This window comes from Giraffa tippelskirchi, chromosome 12, assembly GCF_054371585.1.
Source record: "Giraffa tippelskirchi isolate mGirTip1 chromosome 12, T2T-mGirTip1v1.2.pri, whole genome shotgun sequence".
NCBI lineage: Eukaryota > Metazoa > Chordata > Mammalia > Artiodactyla > Giraffidae > Giraffa > Giraffa tippelskirchi.
This window is the reverse complement of record NC_137286.1, coordinates 38,267,402-38,287,382: the sequence shown is the minus strand read 5'-3', so window position 1 is coordinate 38,287,382 and position 19,981 is coordinate 38,267,402. Positions and strand designations below refer to the sequence as shown.

General features: G+C 39.5%; 1 protein-coding gene across 2 annotated transcripts in view; it reads left to right on the top strand.

Annotated features, from left to right (window-relative positions):
* The first annotated feature begins 433 nt into the window (after positions 1-433).
* PCSK6 (proprotein convertase subtilisin/kexin type 6) overlaps positions 434-19,981 on the top strand; it is a 208,113-nt gene continuing 188,565 nt past the window's right edge. Inside the window, exon 1 of one of the 2 annotated variants that reach the window (XM_081546615.1) lies at positions 434-812. In XM_081546615.1, the coding sequence (XP_081402741.1) occupies positions 717-812 (96 nt within the window). In that variant the 5' untranslated portion in view covers positions 434-716. The remainder of the gene's footprint in view (positions 813-19,981) is intronic. The other variant, XM_081546616.1, reaches the window with a different exon arrangement.

The window sequence follows — 19,981 nt, the reverse complement described above, 5'->3', positions numbered from 1 at the left end:
TCTTTGTGTGTGATAAATAATGAGCATAATTTTCAAAATGTCTGCCAATGCCCACTCAAACATATTATATGACCTTCTTTTGGGGGGGGGCAGTGATTTTTTTTCTAAGGGGAGGTTTACTTATCCCTCACTGATGGTGTTGAAGAATAATGGGGCAGGAGAGAATGACTGTGTACTGCTCTCTGGGGAGTCCCTGGGATGGACCACTAACTGAGGGTCTTCAGCTTTGCATGGGAAAGAATTCAAGAGTGAGACCAGTAAAGGGAAAGCAGATTTACTGAGAGAGACACACTCCACAGAGTGTGGGCATCTCAGAAGGCCAGAGGCAGCTGAGAAATATGGGGTGGTGAGTTCTTAGCGGCAGGGTAATTTCACAGGCTAACTACTGGGAAAAGGGGGTGGATTTCCAGGCTTTGGGGCCCCACCCACTTTTGGCCTTTTATGGTCCCCCGGAACTGTCATGGCGCCTGTGGGCACGGCTTAGATGTTAATATATTACAATAAGCGTATAATGAGGCAGACCTTCCACCAGAAGTCCGACCTTCCACCATATTGGGCCTATTCAGGCTCTGCCAGCTTTAGATCAAGCTGTCTACTGCTCTGTCCTTTTAGTGGCCATACCCTACCCCTTCCATCTTGTCTCAGTGAAAGTTGAGGAGCAGTTAGGAGACACACTGTGCAGAGCCAGCGGCTACCTGGGGCCCACGTGAAGGCGGATGGCACCCAGGCGTGGGGCTGGCAGAGACACCCTCAGGACCCAGCTGAAGAGGAGCCAGGACCGCCCGCCTCTGGTGCCCCCGCGATCCTGTGAGGTAAGGAAGCGTGCCCGCTGCCGGATGGCGGTCACTGGGGTCGGGCAGTGCAGTCCCTGGTGGTCCAGCAGCGCCCCGCCGCAGTGGCCAGCGCCTGTGAGCTGATTCTGCCGCCAGGCTCGCCCACAGAGGCTCCTTGGGCTCTGGGCTTGGGGTGGTGGCGGGAGTGGGGAGCCGGCTGGCCTCAGTCAGGGCCTCCTGGCTGAAGGAGACCAGTGAGCCTGTCTGCCTCGCGGCCAGCACCTCCCCAGTGTCGCCTTCCTTTCAGGGCCTGGACGGCCTGCGGGGCTCCGCCCTCGCCTAATTCCACCCCCTTCCCTCAACGGGGCGCCTCCCCCACCCCCCCCCTCCTCCACGGGGTGTCCCCCTCACTCCCTGTCCTGGGCGATGTGTCACGTGCGGGCCTCGTGTCCTCAACCTGGAAACACTGGCACAAGGTCGCCTTTGTTTTATCTATCTAATTTCGGGAGGTGTGGCGCTGAGCGGTCCCCCGGGAGAGCGTGGGACTGGCGGAAAACACGGGAAGAGCCAAGCCTCGCAGAAGGCGGCTGGCCTGCTGGGTCCCCGTCAGGATATGGCAAGTCTTCTGCCAGCGGCCCTGTGATGAGGGCGCCCTTCTGCACCCGCGGAAAACGTCGCTAAACAGGGTTTTGTTTGCGGTTTAAAAAACGTAGAACCCTTGGAGCATTTGGCTTTGGTGAACAAAGAACACAAAGATGCGGGATTTCCTTGGGGTCCGTCCACGCCCAGCCAGGTTCCCGCGGCGGCTGGTGGGAGCAGTGGGCACCCAGACCCCTTCTTCCCTGCGCCACCCCTACCCCCAGGGACTGTCCCTGGAGCTGAGTTCTGCCTGTTGACTGCTCTGGCATTTCTGTTGTGCTGGTTGGTTGGTTGGTGGGGTGGCTGCTGCGGGCCTGGGGCCGTGGGGCGTGGGCTTCCATCCACCGCTCTGCAGTATTTATAGGAAGAGAATTAAAGCCAAAGTAACTGCCATGATAAATGTCCATACCCTTGGCTCCCACCAGACCTTCTAGTCAAACTGGAGCCTGAGTCAGTTCCCAGGAGGATAAACTTAATATTAATGATAATAATACTTTGCACTTGGTCTAGTGAAAATATTTTGAATACGGTGGAGGCAAGGATATGAATATTTGCTTGGCGCTATTTATCAGGAAGTGCTTCTGCTTGTTTATTATGTTAGGGCTTTGTATACAAAACTATTTTTTTCCTCTCTCACCACCCGGGGCCACATTTCTTGCCTTTTGCTACATCCAAAGTTTAACAGGAAGTTGCCGTTCATATTTAAATGATATGTTTTTAAAACACATGTGTAAATAGCTGAAGACAGGAGGGCTGAAAGGTGTGGAGTTGTTTAATATTCTCCCTGACAGATATTTTTGCACTTGAAATTACATCTCAGTGCTTGTGAAACAGGAAATTTGAAAGCACCTAGTCCCAGAGTTGGACATTTTAATGCTTATTCATCTTTGAACCTGTGGGGGTTCTGAGATACTCAGGGAATAAGGATTCGGAAGGGAGGAGGTGACTCTGAGGAATTATTCTTACTTGTATCCAGACATATTACAGGAGAGCAGGAGCTAACCTGGGAAAAGCAAGTGCACATCAGTCTTCTTCCCTAGTTGACAGTGGGGAGAAAAAAGACCCTTTATGTGCTGCATGGTAGCTGTCTTCTCTCCAGTAATTATGAAGAGTTTTCTTGCACATCCTTCAGTTCCTCCGGGGGCCATCTCCTAGGTGTGTGATACATCACCTGTGGGAGACTCTGGTGTCAGTGAGACAGCACCTAGTGATGGCTGGGGGCTGCGCAGTCGCAGCAGTAGGTCCCTCGGAGGGGGTTGGGGCGCTCCATCTTTCCAGCACAGCCTCGGGTGATATGTTATTCACAGGGTAGAACCCCCCCAGGGACCAGTATGCTCTGACTCCAACTCAGATGAACCCAAGATGCAGCTTCCAGTTGCTTATTGGGTCTCCGCGGCAGTGATTCAGTATCTTGTAATCCTTCGGAGTCACAGATCTCGCTACAGCAAATCTGGCTTCAGATCCAGGAGACCGTAACCCCCACAGACCAGCAGACATCAAGTCTGGGCACCATAGACCCATGGCACCGGCTGGCTCAAGAACTTGGAAGGTCCTTTGACTCCTACTTAGATGTTTCTCTAAGTTAAGGAAAAACCAATTATGTGTTTATTCTGCAGAAGCTTAAGGGCTCATAAAACTAGGGGAAAACAGACTTCTGCTTTAAGATGGTGGATTTTTCGCATGGATTTTTCTTTTTCCTTCCAAATCTCAATAAAGAGATACAAAACTAAAAAAATTCCTTAACAGGAAGGGGGAGCAGAAGAAGGGGTTGTAGGCAACGAAGACATTAAAATGGATACAGAGAGATGGAGAAGGCCAGGTGACAGATGGGAAGAAGCCAAGGATGGCTGCGCCCATTCCAAGAACACGGCAGTGGGGCTTACACAGTGGCCAGTCCTCCCAGCAGAACAGAGAGAGACTGGAAAGTGAACAGGGGCATCAGATAGGATGTTTAATTGAAGGTTTATCAAGAGAACAGTTGTGTCAATTAGTCTCTACCCTAAAACCCTACCCACTTCACCAGGAGAGACCAACAATCAGGTATTTACCCCTGAGTGAACTGAAAAACCAGAAGACTCCTCCTAAAGGCACTTGACCAAGGAGATCCAACAGTCTCAGTGTGGGTTTTGGGGACTTCCTGTTCAGATATCAAAGAATGTTCCCAAGAGCACCAGCATCTTACCAGTGAACCCTAAAGCAAAGTCTGCTGGTGCACATGGCCAAGCCCACACGTGATTCTTGCCTTCAAGCCTTTATTAGCTTAGGGTATGGCTTGTTGATGAGACACAACATGCCAGCTACAGTAAATATGTTCCTTCAATCTCAGATATGAACAGAGGACTAAAGATAACCAGACACATGGGGAAAGCTGGCCATCTGAAAGAAAAAGACCAAGAAAACTAAACAGAATAGCTAACCCCATAAGATTAAAATCACAACCCAGGGATGATAGAGAACCTGACAAATCTAGTGATTAGGTTGGTGCAAAGGTAACTGCGGTTTTGCATTGTTGAACTTTGCTGTTTGATATTGGAATACATTCTTAAGTAAATGTGGTTATGTTATACATCATTTTAATGTGCATTTCTAGCTCTATTCTTTTTTTTACTAATGACTTACCATTTGTTTATTTTACATATATTTTAGACTAGGGAAATGATGTTAAAGGAAAAGCAAATTTGAGTGATTTTCCTATTCGAGTTCAGAATGGGTCATAAAGCAGTAGAGTAACTTGCAGGATCAACAGCACATTTGGTCCAGGAACTGCTAATGAACGGACAGTGCAGTGGTGGTTCAAGAAGTTTTGCAGAGGAGATGAGAGCCTTGAAGATAAGGAGCACAGTGGGTGGCCATCGAAAATTGACAACGACCAGTTGAGAGTTATCACCAAAGCTAATCCTCTTACAACTACATGAGAAGTTGCCAAAGAACTCAACATTGACCATTCTACAGTCATTTGGCATTTGAAGCAAAGTGGGTGCCTCGTGAGCTGACTGCAAATCAGAAAAATTTTTTTGAAGTGTGGTCTTCTCTCATTCTATTCAACAACAAACAAACAATTTCTCTATTGGATTGTGATGTGCAACAAAACGTGGATTTTATACGACAACCAGTGATGACCCTTCAGTGATTGAACCTAGAAAAACACTTCCCAAAGCTAAACTTGCACCAAAAAAGGTCATGGTCACTGTTGGTCTGCTGCCCATCTGATCTACTGCAACTTTCTGAATCCAGGTGAAACCATTACATCCAAGAAGTATGCTCAGCGAATCAACCAGATGCACCAAAAACTGCAATACCTGCAGCCGCATTAGTCAACAGAATAGGCCCAGTGCTTCACCATGACAATGTCTGACCACACATTGCACAACCAACACTTCAAAAGTTGAACGAACTGGGCTACAAAGCTTTGCCTCATCTGCCATTCTCACCTGACTTCTCACCAGTGGACTACCACTTCTTCAAGCATCTTGTCAACTTTTTGCTGGGAAAATGCTTCCACAACCAGCAGGATGCAGAAAATGGTTTCCAAGAGTTTGTTGAATCCTGAAGCACAGATTTTTAACCTTCAGGGATAAACGAACTTATTTCTCTTGGCAAAAATGTGTTGATTGTAGTGGTTCCTATTTTGATTAATAAAGATGTATTTGAGTATAGATACAATTATTTAAAATTCACAGTCCAAAACCAAAATTACATTTGCACCAATCTAATAGTATCTTCAGAGAAATTTGGGGAAGATTTTACATCTATAAAATCAGAATTGGTTGCTATGAAAAGAGAATCAGAAGCAGTTGTTTTTGTTTGTTTGGTTTCTGGCTTAGAGCAGGAGAATTGTTTCTCTCCCAGTCCTAGAGGCTGGAAATCAGGTGTTGGCAGGGCTGTGTTCCTTCTGAGGTCTCTAGGGGAGAATCACGAGGCTTTTGGAAGCTAAGCATTCAGACAGAGGTCTGAGAGACAAAGCTGAGGAGACCATTTGGATGTGAAACACAGGGACGAAGAGATTAAAAATATAAGAGAAAATATAAGGGACCTACAGCATTACTCCAAGAGAGCCCCACCCAGCCTATCCATTTTTATACAGAAGATGGAGAGAAGAATATTACCAAAAAAAAAAAGCAAACTTTTTGTTCTTTCTTTTAAAATATAGTAGATTTATAATGTTGTGTTAGGCTCAAGTATATAGTAATTTAGTTATACGTATAAAATATATAGATATATATTCCTTTTTCTACATTCTCTTCCATTGTAGGTTATTACAAGATATTGAGTGAGTATAGTTCTCTGTGCTATACAGTCAGTCCTTGTTATGTATTTCATATATTTGTCGTTGTTGTTTATGAATTGGTAATTCATGTCCGACTCTTTTGCGACCCCATGGACTGTAGCCTGCCAGGCTCCTTTGTCCGTGGGATTTCCCAGGCAAGAATACCGGAGTGGGTGGCCATTTCCTTCTCCAGGGGATGGTCCTAACCCAGGGGTTGAACTCACATGTTCTGCATCTGCATTGGCAGGTGAATTCTTTACGACTAAGCCACCTGGGAAGCCCGCATTTTATATATAGTAGTGTGTATGTTTTAATCCCCAGCTCCTAATTTATCCCTCTCCCCCGTCTCCTTTGTTTTCTATATCTGTGACTCTGTTTCTGTTTTGTAAATAAGTTCATTTGCATCCTTTTTTAAATTGCACCTACAACTTATATCATATGTTAATTTGTCTTTCTTTGTTAGACTTGCTTCACTTGGTGTGATAATCTCTGGGTCTATGCATGTTGCTGCAAGTGGCATAGGTTCGTTCTTTTTTATGGCTGAGTAATATTCTGTTGTATCTATGTAACACATCTTCTTTATCCACTTATCTGTTGATGGACATTAAAATGGTTTCCATGTTTTGGGTATTGTAAATAGAGCTGCAGTGAACTTTGGGGTGTATGTACCTTTTCAAATTATGGTTTTCTCCAGATATATATGCCCAGGAGGGGGATTGAAAGATCATATAGTAGCTCTATTTTTAGTTTTGTGAGGAACCTCCATACTGTTCTCCATACTAACTTATCCAATTTATATTCCCACTGACAGTCTAGGAGGGTGCTCTTTTCTCCACACTGTATCTAGCATTTATTATTTGTAGACTTTTTTATGATGGCCATTCTGATCAGTGTGTGTGAGATAATACCTTATTGTAGTTTTGGTTTCCATTTTCTAATAAAAAATTGAACATCTTTTCATGTGCCTTTTAGCCATCTGTATGTCTTCTGTGGAAAAATGTCTTTTTAGACCCTCTGCCTATTTCTTTTTTATTGGGTTTATTTTTTTTTTTATGTATATCCTGCAAATTTACCAAATTCATTGATGAGCTCTAGTAGTTCTCTGGTAGTGTCTTTAGTATTTTCTATGCATAGTATCATGTCATCTGCAGACAGTGACAATTTTATTTATTCTTTTTAAACTTGGATTCCTTTTATTTTTTTCTTCTTTGATTGCTGCAGCTTCAACTTCCAAAAGTATGTTGAAGAAAAGTGGTAAGAGTGGACATCCTTGTCTTGTTCCTGATCTTAGAAGAAATGCTTTCAGCTTTTCATCTTAAAGTATGATGTTAGCTGTGGGTTTGCATATGTAACCTTTATTATATTGTGATAAGTTCCCTCTATGCTTACTTTCTGGATAGTTTTTTTTTTATCATAAATGGATGTTGAATTTTATCAATAGGTTTTTAATGTATCTATTGAGATGATCATATGGTTTTTAATTCTTCAATTTGTTAATGTGGTTTATAGCACTGATTGATTTGCAAATATTGAAAATTGAAATATTTGAATATTTCTAAATATTGCTAAATATTGAAAATCCTTGCAATCCTGGGATATATCCAATTGATCATGGTGTATGAACCTTTGCATGTGTTGTTGGATTTGGTTTGCTAGAATTTTGTTGATGATTTTTGCATCTATGTTCATTGATAATATTGGCCTGTAAATTTTTTTTCTGTGCTATCTTTGTCTGATTTTGGTATCAGGGTGATACTCTCCTCATAGAGGGAGTTTGGAAGTGTTCCTCTCTCTGCAATTTTTTGGAGTAGTTTCAGAAGGATAAACTCTTCTCTAATTGTTTGATAGAATTCACCTGTGATGCCATCTGGTCCTAGACTTTTGTTTGTTGGTAGTTTGTAAATCACAGATTCAGTTTCAGTACTTGTAATTGGTCTGCTTGTATTTTGGTTTCTTCTTGGTACTTCTTGGGAGATCATACCTTTTTAACAATTTGTCTATTTCTTCTAGGTTATTCATTTTATTAACACATAGTTGCTTGTAGTAACACATGGTAGGTAGTCTCTTATGGTCCTTTGTATTTCTGTGGGGTCTATTGTGACTTCTTAATTTCTGATTTTATTGATTTGAATCCTCTCCTTTTTTTTCTTCATGAGTCTGGTTAAAGATTTATCAATTTTGTTTTATCTTTTCAAAGAACCAGCTTTTAGTTTCCTAGATGTTTTCTAGTGTTTTTTAGTTTCCAGTTCATTTATTTCTTCTCTGATCTTTATGATTTCCTTCCTTCTACTAATTTTTTTCCCCCATTCATCTTTCTCTTCTTGTTTTAGTTGTAAGGTTAGGTTGTTTATTTGAGATTTTCTTACTTCTGAGGTAAGCTTGTATTGCTGTAAACTTCCTTCATGCCTTTGCTGCATCTCTTAGGGTTTGGATTATGGGTTTTGGATTGTTGTGTTTTCATTTTCATTAGGAATTATTTGATTTCCTCTTTGACTTCTTCAGTGACCCATTAGTTGTTAAGTAGCATATTTGGCTTCACATTTTTGTTGGGGGGGGGCGGTTTGCAGTATTTTTTTCTTGTAGTTGATTTCTAATCTCCTGGCATTGTGGTTGGAAAAGTTGCTTGATACAATTTCAATTTTCTTAAATTTGCCATGGCTTGCTTTATGGTCCAGCATGTCATCTATCCTGGAGAATGTTCTGTGTGCACTTGAAAAGGATGTGTATTCTGCTGCTTTTGGATGGAATGCTCTGTAAGTATTAACAGAGTCCATCTGATCTGGTACTTCATTTATTTTATTTTATTTTATTTTATTTTTATAATAAGTTGCCAACAGCACTTTATTTTTTCTTTTCAACATCTTGTTCTGCGGCTTCCTTGGCCCTTTTTGCCCGGATGCCAAAGAGCCGGGCGTTGGCACGGGCCATGCGGAGACTGGCAAATGCTTTAAAGTTCTTCTCCTCCTCTGTGATGACTCTGGCTTTCTCCTGGTACTTCATTTAAATTCTCAGTTTCCTTATTGGTTTTCTGTCTGGATGATCTGTCCATTGATGTAAGTGGCATGTTAAGGTCCCTCACTATTACTGTGTTACTGTCAATTTCTCCTTTCATGTCTGTTGACATTTGCCTTAGATATTGATATGCCCCTATGTTGGGTACATGCTTATTTACAATCATCATACCTTCTTTTTGGATTGATTACCATGTAGTGTCCTTCTTTGTTGTGACAACTTCCATTTTAACGTCTTTTATTTCTGATATGACTGTTGCTACCCCAGCTTTCTTTTGACTTCCATTTTCATAGAGTACCTTTTTTCATTCCCTTACTTTCAGTGTATGTGTCTCAGGATCTGAAGTGGATCTTTTGTAGACAGTGTATATATGAGTCTTGGTTTTGTATCCATTCAGCCAGTCTATGTTTTTTGGTTGGAGCATTTAATCTATTTAAGGTAATTATTGATATATATGTTCTTATTTCCATTTTGTTAAGAGTTTTGGATTTGTATCAGTAGGTCTTTTTCCTCCTTTCCTCCTCTGTTCTCTTGTGGTTTGATAGCTATTTTCAGTTTGGATTCCATTTTCATTTTTCTGTGTATATATATCTATTATGGATTTTTGGTTTGTGGTTACCATGAGGTTTTGATATAGCAATCTATGTAAATACATGATTTTTTTTAAGTTGCTGATCTCTTAATTTCAAATGCATTTCAAATATCTTGGATTTATACCCTCTTTCTCTTATGTTTGCTGGCTTTGATATCTATATTTGTGTGTATCCAACCTTTCCTATGTTTACAACATGTTTGTCTTTACCAGTGAGCTTTTCCATTTAGTAGTTTTCTTGTTTCTAGTTGTGGCTTTTTCTTTTCCACCTAAAGAAGTTCATTTAGCACTTGTTGTAAAGCTGGTTTGGTGATACTGAATTCTTTTAGCTTTTGCTTTTCTGTGAAGCCATACATGTCAATGTATGGCAAAAACTATTACAATATTGTAAAGTAATTAGCCCCCAACTAAACTAAATAAATTTATAAAAAAAAAAAAAATTTGTAAAAAGCTGAATCTGAAATAGATATCCTGGATCAAAAATACATAATCTGAATATGAATAGATCTATTCATAAGTGTTCCTTTTTCCTTGTTGCTTTTAATATTTTGTATTTATCTTTAATTTTTGTCAGTTTGACTATTACGTTTCTCAGTGTGGTCTTTGTGCTTGCTGGATTGGGTGACTGCTTCCTTTTCCATGTTAGGGAAATTTTCAGCTGTTACCTCTTCAGATATCTTCTCAGGCCTCTTCTCTCTCTCTTCGCCTTCTGGGACCCCTGTCACGTGAATGTTAGTGTGTTTGACATTGTCTCAGAGGTGTTTTAAACTGTCCTCGTTTCTTGTCATTCTTTTTCTTTATTCTATTCCACAGCAGTAATTTCCAGAGCTCTGTCTGGTCATTTATGTATTCTTCTGACTCATTTATTTTGCTATTGATTCCTTTTAGTGCATTTTTCATTTCACTTTATTCTTCAACTCTGTTTGGTTGTTCTTTATTTTCTTCATTAAAAACTTTTTGTAACTTCTCACTTTGCACTGCATTCTCTCTCAAGTTCTTGGATCGTCTTTACTTTCCTTTACTTGGAACTCTTTCTCAGGTAGATTGCCTATATCCACTTCACTCAGTTGTTTTTCTGGGGTTTTATCTTGTTCCTTTGTTTGAAACATATTTCTTTTCTGTCTCACTTTGTTTAAATTCTATTTGTGTTTTTATGTATGTACTAGCTTAGCTGTGTTTTTAGATCTTGGAGAAGTAGCTTTCTGTAGGGCATGTCCTATGTGTCCCAGCAGTACTCTCCCCTCTCACCACCCAGGGGCCAGGGACCAGCCGATCCAGATCGGTTCTCACCTGTACTTACAGAGTCAGTTCTGCAGGCTGCAGGATAGTAGTTTCCTTCCTTCTGGTGTCTGCCCCCCTGGTGGGTGAGGCTGACCTAGAGGCGTGGGCAGGCTTCCTGGTGGGAGGGACTGGTGCCTGCCCACTGGTGGGTAGAATTGGGTCTTGGCCCTCTGGGGGAGGACAGGATTGGGCAGGACCACGTCAAGGGGCATGTCTAGAGGAGGCTGAGGGCTCAAAAAGTCTTTCAGCAGCTTGTCTGTTGATGGTGGGGCTATGTTCCAACCTGCTGATTGTTTGGCCTTAGGAATCCCAACACTGGAGCCTGCAGGCTATTGAGTGGTCCAGGTCTTGGTGCTTATGCGCCAAGCAAGATGTCAGCCTTCAGCTGAGTACTCTGTGTGTTTGCCACCCACTTTTATATCCCAGGAGAGAGCCACAGCCATCCCCTGCCTCCGCAGGAGACCCTCCAAGCAGCAGGTAGGAGAGGCCCAGGCTCCTGAGGAGTCGCTGCTTTGCCCTGGGTCCTGGCACACACGATACCTTTTGTGTGCCCTCTGAGACTGCAGTCTCTGTTTCTCCCAGCCCTGTGATCAAGACCCACTGGCCTTCAAAGCCAAATGCCCTAGGGGGCTCTTCCTCCCGATACCAGACTCCCAGACTGGTAAGCCTGACATGGGGTTCTCTCACTCCCGTGGGAGAACTTGTGCCATGTAATTATTCTGTAGTTTGTGGATCACCTACCCAGGAGGGTATGGGGTTGTTTTTTTATATCACATGTTCACCCCTCCTACCATCTTGTTGTGATTCCTTCTTTGTTTTTGGTTCTAGTATATCTTTGTTTGGTAGGTTCCACTTTTTTTTATTGATAGTTGTTCACTAGTTAGTTGTGATTTGAGTGTTCTCATGGGAGGATGTGAGCTTAAGAGCTTCTATTCCATGGTGTTGTCTTCAATTTCAAGAGTATTTATCCTTATTGAGGATGCCTCTGTTCCTCTGCCACATAGTGATATTGTTGGGGCCTTGGTTAAAATGCACTCTATGTGGGACTTCCCTGGTGGTTCAGTGGCTAAGACTCCATGTTCCCAATGCAGGGGGCCTGGTTTTCATTCCTGGTGAGGGTACTAGGTCTCACATGCTGCAACTAAGAGCTTGCATGCTGCAACTGAGTTCACATACTGCTACTAAAGATACCACATGCACCAACTAAAAGGTCCCTGCAAAAAGATCAGCTAACACCCACTGCAGCCAAATAAATAAATAAACAAAAATAAAATATTAAAGAAATCCATGCTGTGAGTGGGCAGTCCCTCTACTGAAAAACAAAAGCTGTCAGGTTGGCTCAAAATTCTGCCATATCCTGCTTATAAGACACACACATGCCTCTGCCGTCAGTGGTGGGCGATCTGACTGAGGGAGCCACGTGATAGAGCAGACCTGAGAGAAGTGGCAACAGGATGACCAGGTCCACAGATGGTAGGGAAACCGGTGGGGTAGCCAGTCATCTGGGGCCAGAGCCCCAGGGTGCAGCTGTGCGTGGTGCAACCCCGGCTGCACTCCACCTAGAGATATTTTAGAAATATTTTAAAATAGATCTATCTTCTGGTTTAATGTGGCAGAATAAACACCTGAATTTATGGCTGCTCCCTCTCAGAATTTCAGTAAAATGAAAATGGGGGGATGAATATGTAAGGGCAAAGAGAATGGGAGGAGAGACTGAAGCAATCCATTTGGAAGCTGAGAGGCAGATAGATGAGCAATAACTGTTAACAGACCCACGAAAGCTGAAGCCTACGCTAGGGTAAACTCTAGAAGCTGAAGAGCCACCAAAAGACTCTGGGGTTGAAAGCATCAGTTAACTCTAAATGAAGGGACTGGGTGAGGCTCAAATGAGGAGAACTGGTTGAAGATCTTTATAAAAAGTAGGTAGACCTCCTGAGAGTCCCATCCTCATCCTGTTCATTCAGGTGACCATCACTCTCTTGGGATGAGCAGAAGAAAACTTAAAAATCTGATTGAAATCTTAGAAACAAATATATCCATCAAACAAGATGATTGGACTTCTGTTTTAGCTGATGATAGTGTAACAGGGGTCAGATTTATCCTCTCTCCTAAAACAACTAAAAATATGGAAAAATGAATGAAACCGAACTGGAGGGCTACTTGAAATGACCTGTTACATGTAACTGAGACCCTAGAAGGAGAAGATAAGTGCCTGAGGTAGGAGAAGGAAGCAGAAAAAACATTTGAAGAAATAATGCCATAATTTCCCCAATTTTGATGAAAATTATAAACCCACAGGTCTAAGGAACTCAGTAACCCCCAGCACAAGAAATCTAAAGAAAACTACACAAAGGCACTTCATAATAAAATTGCTTAAAATCAGAGATAAAGAGAAAATCTTAAGAGCACCAAGAAAAAAAGTACAGTGCTATTAGATACAAGTCATAGCAATTTCTTGTTGGAAACAAAGCAAGCCAGAAGACAGTGGAGCAACATGTTTATGTACTAAAAGGGAAAAAATGTCAGATAAGAATTTTATACATGGTGAAAATGTACTTTGAAGACAAAGGCAATACTAAATACATTTTTGAACATACTGAAGCAGAAAGTATCACTTGCAGAAACAAACTACAAGAAATTTTAAAAGAAGTTATAAAGGCAGAAGGAAACTGATCTAGAGGTAAAACTAGATTTGCACAAAGGAATGATGAGCACCAGAAATGATGTGTACATGAATATAAGATTTCTTTTCCAGTTTTTAAAAAAATAATTTTTAATTATGAAAATAATAACCATAGAGGATAAAGTTTGTAACATGTAAAATCTAGACGAAACATAGCACAAAACTCAGGGGAGGGAGAATGGAAATATACTATTGTAAAATTTTTATACTACACATGAAATGGTATAATATTACTTAAGTGAGGCTATAATAAGTTAAAGATGTATACTATAAACACTAAAGTAACCACCAAGATAAGAAAGTAAAGTTATAGCAAAGCTAATAAAGCCAAAAAAGGAGATAGTTAAATTATAAAATAAACCAAAAGAAGCCAGCAGTAAAGGAAAATAGGAACAAATAAAAGATGAGACAAATAGGAAACATATCAAAATGACATATTTAAACCCAAACACATTAATAATCACACTAAATGTAAATGGTATAAACAATAAAAAATTAAATAACTCTATAAGAATTTAAATCAAAGTCTGTTCTCTAACCACAATGGAATTATATGGATACCTGGAATATCTTCAAATATTTGGAAATGAACACATAATTACCTTAAATGTAAATGGGTTGAATGCCCCAACCAAAAGACAAAGGGTTGCTGAATGGATACAAAAACAAGACCCCTATATATGCTGTCTACAAGAGACCCACCTCAAAACTAGAGACACACACAGGCTGAAAGTGAAAGGATGGAGAAACATATTCCATGCAAACGGAGACCAAAAGAAAGCAGGAGTCGCAATACTCATTTCAGATAAAATAGACTTTAAAATAAAGGATGTGAAAAGGGACAAAGAAGGACACTACATAAAGATCAAAGGATCAATTCAAGAAGAAGACGTAACAATCATAAATATATATGCACCCAACATAGGAGCACCACAATATATAAGGCAAATACTAACAAGTATGAAAGGGGAAATTAACAATAACACAATAATAGTGGGAGACTTTAATACTCCACTCACGCATATGGATAGATCAACTAAACAGAAAATTAACAAGGAAACACAAGCTTTAAATGATACAATAGACAAATTAGATTTAATTGATATTTACAGGAGTTTCCACCCCAAAACAATCAATTTTACCTTTTTCTCAAGTGCACATGGAACTTTCTCCAGGATAGATCACATCCTGGGCCATAAATCTAGCCTTGGTAAATTCAAAAAAATTGAAATCATCCCAGCCATCTTCTCTGACCACAATGCAGTAAGATTAGACCTCAATTACAGGAAAAAAACTATTAAAAGTTCCAACATATGGAGGCTAAACAACACGCTTCTGAATAACCAACAAATCACAGAAGAAATCAAAAAAGAAATCAAATTATGCATGGAAACGAATGAAAATGAAAACACAACAACCCAAAACCTATGGGACACTGTAAAAGCAATACTAAGGGGAAGGTTCATAGCAATACAGGCGTACCTCAAGAAACAAGAAAAAAATCAAATAAATCAACTAACTCTACACCTAAAGCAACTAGAGAAGGAAGAAATGAAAAACCCCAGGGTCAGTAGAAGGAAAGAAATCTTAAAAATTAGGGCAGAAATAAATGCAAAAGAAACAAAAGAGACCATAGCAAAAATCAACAAAACTAAAAGCTGGTTTTTCGAGAAGATAAACAAAATTGATAAGCCATTAGCCAGACTCATCAAGAAACAAAGGGAGAAGAATCAGATCAACAAAATTAGAAATGAAAATGGAGAGATCACAACAGACTCCACAGAAATACAAAGGATCATAAGAGACTACTACCAACAGCTATATGCCAATAAAATGGACAACTTGGAAGAAATGGACAAATTCTTAGAAAAGTATAACTTTCCAAAACTGAACCATGAAGAAATAGAAGATCTTAACAGACCCATCACAAGCACGGAAATCGAAACTGTAATCAGAAATCTTCCAGCAAACAAAAGCCCAGGACCAGACGGCTTCACAGCGGAATTCTACCAAAAATTTAGAGAAGAGCTAACACCTATCCTACTCAAACTCTTCCAGAAAATTGCAGAAGATGGTAAACTTCCAAACTCATTCTATGAGGCCACCATCACCCTAATTCCAAAACCAGACAAAGATGTCACAAAAAAGGAAAACTACAGGCCAATATCACTGATGAACATAGATGCAAAAATCCTTAATAAAATTCTAGCAAACAAAATCCAACATCATATTAAAAAGATCATACATCATGACCAAGTGGGCTTTATCCCAGGAATGCAAGGTTTTTTTAACATCCGCAAATCAATCAATGTAATACACCACATTAACAAATTGAAAGAAAAAAACCATATGGTTATCTCAATAGATGCAGAAAAAGCCTTTGACAAAATTCAGCATCCATTTATGATTAAAACCCTCCAGAAAGCAGGAATAGAAAGAACATATCTCAACATAATAAAAGCTATATATGACAAACCCACAGCAAACATTATCCTCAATGGTGAAAAATTGAAAGCATTTCCCCTAAAGTCAGGAACAAGGCAAGGATGCCCACTTTCACCACTACTATTCAACATAGTTTTGGAAGTTTTGGCCACAGCAATCAGAGCTGAAAAAGAAATAAAAGGAATACAGATAGGAAAAGAAGAAGTAAAACTCTCACTGTTTGCAGACGACATGATTCTCTACATAGAAAACCCTAAAGACTCTACTAGAAAATTACTAGAGTTGATCAATGAATATAGTAAAGTTGCAGGATATAAAATTAACACACAGAAATCCCTTGCATTCCTATACTCCAATAATGAGAAAACAGAAAGAGAAATTAAGGAAACAATACCATTCACCATTGCATCAAAAAGAATAAAATACTTAGGAATATATCTACCTAAAGAAACAAAAGACTTATATATAGAAAACTATAAAACACTGATGAAAGAAATCAAAGAGGACACAAACAGATGGAGAAATATACCGTGTTCATGGATTGGAAGAATTAATATAGTGAAAATGAGTATACTACCCAAAGCAATCTATAGATTCAATGCAATCCCTATCAAGCTACCAATGGTATTTTTCACAGAACTAGAACAAATCATCTCACAATTTGTATGGAAATGTAAGAAACCTCGAATAGCCAAAGCAATCTTGAGGAAGAAGAATGGAACTGGAGGAATCAACCTGCCTGACTTCAGGCTCTACTACAAAGCCACAGTCATCAAGACAGTATGGTACTGGCACAAAGATAGAAATATAGATCAATGGAACAAAATAGAAAGCCCAGAGATAAACCCACGCACCTATGGACACCTTATCTTCCACAAAGGAGGCAAGAATATTCAATGGAGAAAAGACAATCTCTTTAACAAGTGGTGCTGGGAAAACTGGTCAACCACTTGTAAAAGAATGAAACTAGAACATTTCCTAACACCGTACACAAAAATAAACTCAAAATGGATTAAAGATCTAAATGTAAGACCAGAAACAATAAAACTCCTAGAGGAAAACATAGGCAAAACACTCTCCGACATAAATCACAGCAGGATCCTCCATGACCCACCTCCTAGAATATTGGAAATAAAAGCAAAAATAAACAAATGGGACCTAATTAAAATTAAAAGCTTTTGCACAACAAAGGAAACTATAAACAAGGTGAAAAGACAGCCTTCAGAATGGGAGAAAATAATAGCAAATGAAGCAACAGACAAACAATTAATCTCAAAAATATACAAGCAACTTCTGCAGCTGAATTCCCGAAAAATAAACGACCCAATCAAAAAATGGGCCAAAGAACTAAACAGACATTTCTCCAAAGAAGACATACAGATGGCTAACAAACACATGAAAAGATGCTCAACATCACTCATTATTAGAGAAATGCAAATCAAAACCACAATGAGGTATCATTTCACACCAGTCAGAATGGCTGCTATCCAAAAGTCTACAAGCAATAAATGCTGGAGAGGGTGTGGAGAAAAGGGAACCCTCTTACACTGTTGGTGGGAATGCAAACTAGTACAGCCACTATGGAGAACAGTGTGGAGATTCCTTAAAAAACTGGGAATAGAACTGCCATATGACCCAGCAATCCCACTGCTGGGCATATACACCGAGGAAACCAGAATTGAAAGAGACGCGTGTACCCCAATGTTCATCGCAGCACTGTTTACAATAGCCAGGACATGGAAGCAACCTAGATGTCCATCAGCAGACGAATGGATAAGGAAGCTGTGGTACATATACACAATGGAATATTACTCAGCCATTAAAAAAAATACATTTGAATCGGTTCTACTGAGATGGATGAAACTGGAGCCCATTATACAGAGTGAAGTAAGCCAGAAAGAAAAACAACAATACAGTATACTAATGCATATATATGGAATTTGAAAGATGGTAACGATAACCCTATATGCGAGACAGAATAAGAGACACAGATGCATGGAACAATTTTATGGACTCTGAGGGAGAAGGTGAGGGTGGGACGTTCTGGGAGAATAGCATTGAAACATGTATATTATCATATGTGAAACAGAACACCATTCCATGTTCGATGCATGAGACAAGGGCTCAGGGCCGGGGCAATGGGATGATCCAGAAGGATGGGATGGGGAGGGAGGTGGGTGGGGGGTCCAGGAGGGGGAACACATGTAAACCCATGGCTGATTCATGTCAATGTATGGCAAAAACTATTGCAATGTTGTGAAGTGATTGGCCCCCAACTAAAATAAATAAATTTATAAAAAAAAAACAAAAAAACAAAAAAACCCAAAAGTCAAGCAAGAAATCAAAAGATAACTGAATCAAAATGAAAATGCAACCTGTCAAAATTTGTGGGATACAGCTAAAGCACTATGCAGAAGAAAATGTATAGTGCCAAAAGCATGTATTAGAAAAAAGAAAAGTCTCAAATAAATACTTCAGCTTATATTATAAAAAATAAGAGAAGAAAAATTAAACTCAAAACAGAAGAAAAGAATGAAGATAAGAGTATAAATGAATAGAGAATAGGAAACAAAAGAAAAAAATCAATGAAACCAAAAGTTTGTTCTTTGATAAAATCAATAAAACTCAAAGCTTCTTGCCAGAAGTATTAGAAAAAAAGAAAGAAGATAGGAATAACCAATATCAGGAATGAGAGAGGTAATATCACTATAGATTTTATACATATTAAAAAGAAAATTAGGAAGTATTATAAACAACTTCATATCAATCAGTTTAATAATTGAGATGAAAGAGACATTCTTTGAAAAGATGTAAACTGTCAAAGCTCATTCAAAAAGAAATAGATAGCCATAATAAAGAGCAACATTCTGATACTTGCTGCAACATGGATGAACTTTGAAAACTTTATGTTGAGTAAGCCAGACACAAAAGTAAAAATATTGTATGAGTCCACTTATATGAAATACCTATGATAGGCAAACTCAAAGAGAGGAATAGAGGTAATCAGGGACCAAAAGGAGTGGGGAAAAGGTTTGCTATTTAATGGGTATAGAGTTTCTGTTTGGAATGGTGAGAATGTTCTGGAAATAGTGGTGATGGTTACAGAACATTGTAAATGTACTTAATGCCCTTGAATTATGCATTTGAAATGCTTAAAATGGTAAATTGTATGTTATGAATATTTTATCACATAAAAATTTGTAAAAAGCTGAATCTGAAATAGATATCCTGGATCAAAAATACATAATCTGAATATGAATAGATCTATTAAAGAAATTTAGTTTGTAAGTAAAAATCTTTCCAAAAAGATGAGTCCAAGCACATATGGCTTCACTTAAGTGTATTCCATACATTTAAGGAAGAAAAAATATCAGTTCTACACAAACTGGGGCAATTGATTTTTGAGAAAGATGCCAAAGTGATTCAAGGAGAAAGGGATAGCCTTTTCAATAATTGGCACTGAAACAGTTAGATATACATATGCAAAAAAAATGAACCTTGTTTATTGGTTCACATCGGATCATAGACTAAAATGTAAAACCTAAAACTACAAATCTTGTAGATGAAGAAAACGTAGGGAAAATCATTGTGAGCATGAGTCAGGTAAAGATTTTTCAGATCCAACATGAAGAGCATAATCCGTGCAAGAAAAAATTATTACATTGATTGTGGACAGTTTCAGTTTTATATACATTCGTCAAAACTTACCAAATTGTATATTTTAGATGTGAACAATTACATATTAATTATATCTCAATAAAGCTGATCAAGGAATATTGCTGTAGAAAGGGAGATTTAGAACACAAAAATGACTTGGGAATTTAAAAATAAAAAAGCAGAAATGAAATGTTTAGTAGAAGCCTAAAAAGAAAGTTGAGGAAATCTAATAATTAGAAGAACTCCAACAAAGAAATGGAAAATAGAAGCTAAAAAGTGAGAAAATTAGACTAAGCAGGAAGTTCAGTTCAGTTCAGTCACTCAGTTGTGTCTGACTCTTTACGACCCCATGAACCGCAGCATGCCAGGCCTCCCTGTCCATCACCAACTCCCGGAGTTTACCCAAACCCATGTCCATCGAGTCAGTGATGCCATCCAACCATCTCATCCTCTGTCTTCCCCTTCTCCTCCTGCCCTTAATCTTTCCCAGCATCAGGGTCTTTTCAAATGAGTCAGTTCTTCACGTCAGGTGACCAAAGTATCCGAGTTTGAGCTTCAACATCAGTCCTTCCAGTGAACTCCCAGGACTGATCTCCTTTAGGATGGACTGGTTGGATCTCCTTGCAGGAAGT